The 8,917-nt window shown below is 39.4% G+C and overlaps 1 protein-coding gene across 1 annotated transcript; it reads left to right on the top strand.

Moving 5' to 3' along the window:
- Positions 1-1,480: 1,480 nt before the first annotated feature.
- LOC144889088 (putative E3 ubiquitin-protein ligase DTX3) lies at positions 1,481-3,199 on the top strand (the record flags this gene model as incomplete). Its single annotated transcript, XM_078768947.1, has 5 exons — positions 1,481-1,509; positions 1,767-1,840; positions 1,943-1,989; positions 2,023-2,240; positions 3,080-3,199. Coding segments are annotated over exons 1-5 (488 nt in total), but the record flags the coding sequence as incomplete, so codon positions are not given.
- Between the last annotated feature and the right edge of the window lie 5,718 nt (positions 3,200-8,917).

The raw sequence follows: 8,917 nt of genomic DNA, 5'->3' as shown, positions 1-8,917 counted from the left end.
TCCTCCAACTCAGAACGCACTGCTCCAGCATGTAAATCGATGCCTGTACCAAGCCAGCATTTGGAGAGAGAGTCTGAAGCCCATCCTAGCTGCACCAAATCCAGATGGCTTTGGGTGGACCAAAGCAGATACCGGGTGGCGTCCAACCTGGACAACCCTGTCAGCTGCTGCTCTTAGTTGTAGAGAACTACTCAAGTGCGGATGTAAGGCGACACCCACTTGTTCAAAGAATTGCATGTGCAGGAACGCAGGACTGCCATGCACAGGACTGTGTCTCTGTCGCGGAAATTGTGAAGCATAAGTCATGCAGGCCGCGACCTCCTCTGTACTGGCCAATCCAGTATCCTCCCTCAGCGTATCGATGTACGTCAAAAACACCGATGCAAAAATGACCAACACATAATTTGACCTTTGACCTTCACCTGACCTTGAAATACAATATGGCAGCACCTGAGGATATTTTCCATAATACAAATGGATTCCTTGTCCTTAAAAATGATTATTTAGAGTTTAGACACTGAGATAATGTTTCTATGACAGGTATGAGCTGGATATGGCAAAAACATGACAAACACATAATTTGACCTTTGACCTTGACCTGACCTTGACCTGGGCCTCGAAAATCGGGCAGCCCCCTCTCAAAAGTTTTGTATGGTCCTAAAGTATAACTGTGCCAAATTTAGTGCTTTGGGCCAGCGTGTCACGATCATTTCCATAAGCCACTCCACTACTATGGGAACGACAGGCAAGGTCATGTTATTATCCTCTCTGGGGTATATAGATTACAGTAGATCTATAGGCTCTGGTCCATTGGTCTGTGGTGGACGTGATAAGCATAGAATTCCTCAAGGATGTCGGGATTCCTCCAAATTTTTCAGTTTTGTGTTAAACAGCAGCAGCGACGGTTTAAAAAGGTTATCATACATGTGTGTGGTTTATAATATTTTTTACTTCTGCTAGGCTTTACCTACGATAGGCCAAGATAATCTCTTTATACACGTTAACATAACAGTTGGCCAAAGAAGAAAAACTCCTTATGGAGAGGGGATATTATGAGTCCCCTACCAGTTTCACCAGAAGGGGTTATAGGTTTGCTCTCCATCTGTCTGTCTGTCCATCCCAGCTGTGGTTTTGCAGACCTGCCACCCTTCCATATTGAACTGAAACATATTGAACATATTCAACTTTAACATATTCAACTGAAACTTGGTGCATGGCTTTATTTTGACAAGTTACAGAACAAGTTTGGTTTTGGCACGTTTCCCCAATTTTCCACAGTTATGTACTTTATGGACATAGAGAACATCACATATTATACATGGGTCAGTTTTCGTTTTCAGCTGCCCTGACTCCACCCCACTGCTTTACACCCATTGGCTGGACAGCTGGTCTGACTCCACCCCAATTAAAATCATGTGCCACCATTCCATGAAGCAGCACAGATTGGCAGGCCTTAGGCTTTAGGCCTGGGTGACAGTCCATGGCCCAGTGTAATTGGAATGATTCCAGGTATTTAACCACGATGTATTTATATATTCTCATAAGCTGTATGCATGTTTGTGCTTCAGGTATGCGTATGTCCATCAGGTTATTTTTTATTATTGCCAGCACAGAAAGCGGCATTATACACTGGCCAAATTAAGGCATGATTACTCGGTAGGGGACATGTATTGCAAAGCATTTCTCCCTTTTGTTAGTATTAATATTGGTTTGCAACAACATTAATATTGTGTTCTTATAATGAGTTCTTATCATTATACACACAGAAATTACCTTTGTTATGAGAAGCGGCCTTGGAAAAATGCCAAAATTTGGCAACTTAACACGGATTTCGCCGAAGGTGGGAAATCCTCTTTGAGAGGAGGGAGGGGAAATGAAGTCACTACAACCTCCATCGTGCGACCTTTAGTTCTCCTGTCAAGTTTGGTTGCGATTGGATAAGTAACGATCGAATGTATCGCAGTCTTAGACACCAAATTGAGTATTTTGGTATGATTCGTTGGCAATGTTCCACATCCACAGGCAGAACATCCCCATCCAGGGCACCCTTATCATGGAACATTCCGCACAGCATTCCTACCAGACAACCCTGAGGGAGGCCATGTCCTGGGGTTGCTTCAGAGGGCTTTTAAACAGCGGCTCGTTTTCACCATTGGTACTTCCCGTACAACCGGCATGGACGACGTCGTCACTTGGAATGACATTCATCACAAAACCAGCATTCACGGTGGACCAATGCTGTAAGATTCCAAATCAGCATCTTTGGAATGCATTGTCGAGTTTTATTTTTTTAACGATGCCTAAATATATGACCTGTATTAGATAGATTATAGCTGGTAGTGAGGCACGGTAGCTCCAGAGATTATACACACAGAAATAAATTTGGAGATATGCATGCCAGTCCTTGTGGGGGAACAAAGTGAGAATTGAATATTTCCTGCAGAGCGACAGGGTGATGTTGTAGAATGATGTTACTTTAAGACTTGTACGCTTGAAGTTTCTTAATGAAGGCAGCGCATGGTGGAGAGTGTGGGCCACCAAGTTTGATTGGTTCTTACGATTATCAGACACTGAAGAAAGTTTAGTGTCACAGGATGATATCTCACTCCCGGAAAACAGCTCTTGACATTTTTCTTTGAAGGATGTGATAATAATCTGGGTGAGTTTACTTTCTATTGCTGGGCCTTTCTTTGGATTACATAAAATAGTTTGCATCTCGCCACAAGACTACCTGTACTCTTACAGCTGGTATAGATGTTGATTGTGGACACCCTCCCAACAAAGTACCAAAACTTACTGTTTCACTTGTTCAGAAATGATAAAAGGTGACATCTTATTACTGATGTCAGTGAAATAGATTGCAGATGTCATACTGGTATTTCAGACACCACTACCTGCACTTTTGAAGATGATTGCTAGCAATTCTACGATCTCTAGTGTAGAAGGGTGGGGAAGGAGGTAGGCATTCTTATGTACAGTACACCTTTGTGGTGTGATTAAACCGATTGACAGAATTGCTTGTATTGCATATAATTCATTCTGTATTTAACTTACAATGTGAATTGGCTCTGTTTTGCAGTTACGGATATCCAGATCCAGATTACCTGAAGCGTGTGCAAGAGGAATTGAGAGCAAAGGGAATTTTTAAAGCTGCTGATGTTGCATTGCGATTGCAGGAAGATAAGTGGTTTGAAGGGCGGTAAATAACTACAAAGGATAAATTAGCACAACATTCCAAAAATACTTTCTTGATTCTAAAAAAAGATGCTTTCTTTATTATTATTTTTTACCCAAAATTAATTTAGTCACTTGTATTTTATTTATGGAGGGAAATAAATAAATAAATAAATAACAACAATCATGTGTAGCACTTGTTACCTTCACCATCTGATGTACGGACATTATGTTTTCACCCCTGTCTGTCTCTTTGTGTGCAGGATATCTCAAAAAGTTGTAGATGGATTCGGATGAAATATGGTGGGCCGGTTGGGTGGGTGATGAGGACAAAATGATTAGATTTTGGTGAAGATCCGAATGTGGATCCAGATACATAAATTTTAAAAGTGATTCAGCTTTAGGGCTAAAAACGATATTTTATATATATATATATATATATATATATATATATATATATATATATATATATATATATATATATGTATATATATATGTATATATATATGTATATATATATATGTTTCCTGCACCAACACAAGTGCGAAAAGTGGTTTTTCAACACTAACACAAGTGCGAAAGTGGTTTTTCAACACTAACACAAGTGCGAAAAGTGGTTTTTCCACACTAATACAAGTTCAAAAGTGGTTCCCTGCACCAACACAAGTGCGAAAAGTGGTTTTTCAACACTAACACAAGTGCGAAAAGTGGTTTTTCCACACTAATACAAGTGCAAAAGTGGTTTCCTGCACCAACACAAGTGCGAAAAGTGGTTTTTCAACACTAACACAAGTGCAAAAAGTGGTTTTTCAACACTAACACAAGTGAGAAAAGTGGTTTTTCCACACTAATACAAGTGCAAAAGTGGTTTTTCAACACTAACACAAGTGCTAAAAGTGGTTTTTCAACACTAACACAAGTGCGAAAAGTGGTTTTTCAACACTATCACAAGTGCAAAAAGTGTTTTTTCCACACTAATACAAGTGCAAAAGTGGTTTCCTGCACCAACACAAGTGCGAAAAGTGGTTTTTCAACACTAACACAAGTGCGAAAAGTGGTTTTTCAACACTAACACAAGTGCGAAAAGTGGTTTTTCAACACTATCACAAGTGTAAAAAGCGTTTTTTCCACACTAATACAAGTGCAAAAGTGGTTTCCTGCACCAACACAAGTGCGAAAAGTGGTTTTTCAACACTAACACAAGTGCGAAAAGTGGTTTTTCAACACTAACACAAGTGCGAAAAGTGGTTTTGCCACACTAATACAAGTGCAAAAGTGGTTTCCTGCACCAACACAGGTGCGAAAAGTGGTTTTTCAACACTAACACAAGTGCGAAAAGTGGGTTTTCAACACTAACACAAGTGCGAAAAGTGTTTTTTCCACACTAATACAAGTGCAAAAGTGGTTTCCTGCACCAACACAAGTGCGAAAAGTGGTTTTTCAACACTAACACAAGTGCGAAAAGTGGTTTTTCAACACTAACACAAGTGCGAAAAGTGGTTTTTCAACACTAACACAAGTGCGAAAAGTGGTTTTTCAACACTATCACAAGTGCAAAAAGTGTTTTTTCCACACTAATACAAGTGCAAAAGTGGTTTCCTGCACCAACACAAGTGCGAAAAGTGGTTTTTCAACACTAACACAAGTGCGAAAAGTGGTTTTTCAACACTAACACAATTGCGAAAAGTGTTTTTTCCACACTAATACAAGTGCAAAAGTGGTTTCCTGCACCAACACAAGTGTGAAAAGTGGTTTTTCAACACTAACACAAGTGCGAATAGTGGTTCTTCAACACTAACACAATTGCGAAAAGTGTTTTTTCCACACTAATACAAGTGCAAAAGTGGTTTCCTGCACCAACACAAGTGCGAAAAGTGGTTTTTCAACACTAACACAAGTGCGAATAGTGGTTCTTCAACACTATCACAAGTGCGAAAAGTGGTTTTTCCACACTAATACAAGTGCAAAAGTGGTTTCCTTCACCAACACAAGTGCGAAAAGTGGTTTTTCAACACTAACACAAGTGCGAAAAGTGGTTTTTCAACACTATCACAAGTGCAAAAAGTGTTTTTTCCACACTAATACAAGTGTAAAAGTGGTTTCCTGCACCAACACAAGTGCGAAAAGTGGTTTTTCAACACTAACACAAGTGTGAAAAGTGGGTTTTCAACACTAACACAAGTGTGAAAAGTGTTTTTTCCACACTAGTACAAGTGCAAAAGTGATTTCCTGCACCAACACAAGTGCGAAAAGTGGTTTTTCAACACTAACACAAGTGCAAAAAGTGGTTTTTCAACAATAACACAAGTGTTAAAGTGGTTTTTCAACACTATCACAAGTGCAAAAAGTGGTTTTTCCACACTAATACAAGTGCAAAAGTGGTTTCCTTCACCAACACAAGTGCGAAAAGTGGTTTTTCAACACTAACACAAGTGCGAAAAGTGGTTTTTCAACACTATCACAAGTGCAAAAAGTGTTTTTTCCACACTAATACAAGTGCAAAAGTGGTTTCCTGCACCAACACAAGTGCGAAAAGTGGTTTTTCAACATTAACACAGGTGCGAAAAGGGGTTTTTCAACATTAACACAAGTGCGAAAAGTGGTTTTTCCACACTAATACAAGTGCAAAAGTAGTTTCCTGCACCAACACAAGTGCGAAAAGTGGTTTTTCAACACGAACACAAGTGCGAAAAGTGGTTTTTCAACACTAACACAAGTGCGAAAAGTGGTTTTTCAACACTATCACAAGTGCGAAAAGTGGTTTTTCAACACTAACACAAGTGCGAAAAGTGGTTTTTCAACACTATCACAAGTGCAAAAAGTGTTTTTTCCACACTAGTACAAGTGCAAAAGTGGTTTCCTGCACCAACACAAGTGCGAAAAGTGGTTTTTCAACACAAACACAAGTGCGAAATGTGTTTTTTCAACACTAACACAAGTGCGAAAAGTGGTTTTTCAACACTATCACAAGTGCAAAAAGTGGTTTTTCCACACTAATACAAGTGCAAAAGTGGTTTCCTGCACCAACACAAGTGCGAAAAGTGGTTTTTCAACACTAACACAAGTGCAAAAAGTGGTTTTTCAACAATAACACAAGTGGTAAAGTGGTTTTTCAACACTATCACAAGTGCAAAAAGTGGTTTTTCCACACTAATACAAGTGCAAAAGTGGTTTCCTTCACCAACACAAGTGCGAAAAGTGGTTTTTCAACACTAACACAAGTGCGAAAAGTGGTTTTTCAACACTATCACAAGTGCAAAAAGTGTTTTTTCCACACTAATACAAGTGCAAAAGTGGTTTCCTGCACCAACGCAAGTGCGAAAAGTGGTTTTTCAACACCAACACAAGTGCGAAAAGTGGTTTTTCAACACAAACACAAGTGCGAATAGTGTTTTTTCCACACTAATACAAGTGCAAAAGTGGTTTCCTGCACCAACACAAGTGCGAAAAGTGGTTTTTCAACACTAACACAAGTGCGAAAAGTGGTTTTTCAACACTAACACAAGTGCGAAAAGTGGTTTTTCAACACTATCACAAGTGCAAAAAGTGTTTTTTCCACACTAATACAAGTGCAAAAGTGGTTTCCTGCACCAACACAAGTGCGAAAAGTGGTTTTTCAACACTAACACAAGTGCGAAAAGTGGTTTTTCAACACTAACACAAGTGCGAAAAGTGGTTTTTCAACACTAACACAAGTGCGAAAAGTGGTTTTTCCACATTAATACACGTGCAAAAGTGGTTTCCTGCACCAACACAAGTGCGAAAAGTGGTTTTTCAACACTAACACAAGTGCGAAAAGTCGTTTTTCAACACTATCACAAGTGCAAAAAGTGTTTTGTCCACACTAATACAAGTGCAAAAGTGGTTTCCTGCACCAACGCAAGTGCGAAAAGTGGTTTTTCAACACTAACACAAGTGCGAAAAGTGGTTTTTCAACACTAACACAAGTGCGAAAAGTGGTTTTTCCACACTAATACAAGTGCAAAAGTGGTTTCCTGCACCAACACAAGTGCGAAAAGTGGTTTTTCAACACTAACACAAGTGCAAAAAGTGGTTTTTCAACACTAACACAAGTGCGAAAAGTGGTTTTTCCACACTAATACAAGTGCAAAAGTGGTTTCCTGCACCAACACAAGTGCGAAAAGTGGTTTTTCAACACTAACACAAGTGCGAAAAGTGGTTTTTCAACACTAACACAAGTGCGAAAAGTGGTTTTTCCACACTAATACAAGTGCAAAAGTGGTTCCCTGCACCAACACAAGTGCGAAAAGTGGTTTTTCAACACTAACACAAGTGCGAAAAGTGGTTTTTCCACACTAATACAAGTGCAAAAGTGGTTTCCTGCACCAACACAAGTGCGAAAAGTGGTTTTTCAACACTAACACAAGTGCGAAAAGTGGTTTTTCAACACTATCACAAGTGCAAAAAGTGTTTTTTCCACACTAATACAAGTGCGAAAAGTGGTTTTCAACACTAACACAAGTGTGGAAAGTGTTTTTTCCACGCTAATACAAGTGCAAAAGTGGTTTCCTGCACCAACACAAGTGCGAAAAGTGGTTTTTCAACACTAACACAAGTGCGAAATGTGGTTTTTCAACACTATCACAAGTGCAAAAAGTGTTTTTTCCACACTAATACAAGTGCAAAAGTGGTTTCCTGCACCAACACAAGTGCGAAAAGTGGTTTTTCAACATTAACACAAGTGCGAAAAGGGGTTTTTCAACATTAACACAAGTGCGAAAAGTGGTTTTTCCACACTAATACAAGTGCAAAAGTAGTTTCCTGCACCAACACAAGTGCGAAAAGTGGTTTTTCAACACGAACACAAGTGCGAAAAGTGGTTTTTCAACACTAACACAAGTGCGAAAAGTGGTTTTTCAACACTATCACAAGTGCAAAAAGTGTTTTTTCCACACTAATACAAGTGCAAAAGTGGTTTCCTGCACCAACACAGGTGCGAAAAGTGGTTTTTCAACACAAACACAAGTGCGAAATGTGTTTTTTCAACACTAACACAAGTGCGAAAAGTGGTTTTTCAACACTATCACAAGTGCAAAAAGTGGTTTTTCCACACTAATACAAGTGCAAAAGTGGTTTCCTGCACCAACACAAGTGCGAAAAGTGGTTTTTCAACACTAACACAAGTGCGAAAAGTGGTTTTTCAACACTAACACAAGTGAGAAAAGTGGTTTTTCCACACTAATACAAGTGCGAAAGTGGTTTCCTGCACCAACGCAAGTGCGAAAAGTGGTTTTTCAACACTAACACAAGTGCGAAAAGTGGTTTTTCAACACAAACACAAGTGCGAATAGTGTTTTTTCCACACTAATACAAGTGCAAAAGTGGTTTCCTGCACCAACACAAGTGCGAAAAGTGGTTTTTCAACACTAACACAAGTGCGAAAAGTGGTTTTTCAACACTAACACAAGTGCGAAAAGTGGTTTTTCAACACTATCACAAGTGCAAAAAGTGTTTTTTCCACACTAATACAAGTGCAAAAGTGGTTTCCTGCACCAACACAAGTGCGAAAAGTGGTTTTTCAACACTAACACAAGTGCGAAAAGTGGTTTTTCAACACTAACACAAGTGCGAAAAGTGGTTTTTCAACACTAACACAAGTGCGAAAAGTGGTTTTTCCACATTAATACACGTGCAAAAGTGGTTTCCTGCACCAACACAAGTGCGAAAAGTGGTTTTTCAACACTAACACAAGTGTGAAAAGTCGTTTTTCAACACTATCACA

Source organism: Myxine glutinosa, unplaced genomic scaffold (genome assembly GCF_964187855.1).
Source record: "Myxine glutinosa unplaced genomic scaffold, kmMyxGlut1.1 SCAFFOLD_745, whole genome shotgun sequence".
Classification (NCBI taxonomy): domain Eukaryota; kingdom Metazoa; phylum Chordata; class Myxini; order Myxiniformes; family Myxinidae; genus Myxine; species Myxine glutinosa.
The sequence above is the reverse complement of the archived record's forward strand: the minus strand, read 5'-3'. Positions and strand labels throughout refer to the sequence as shown.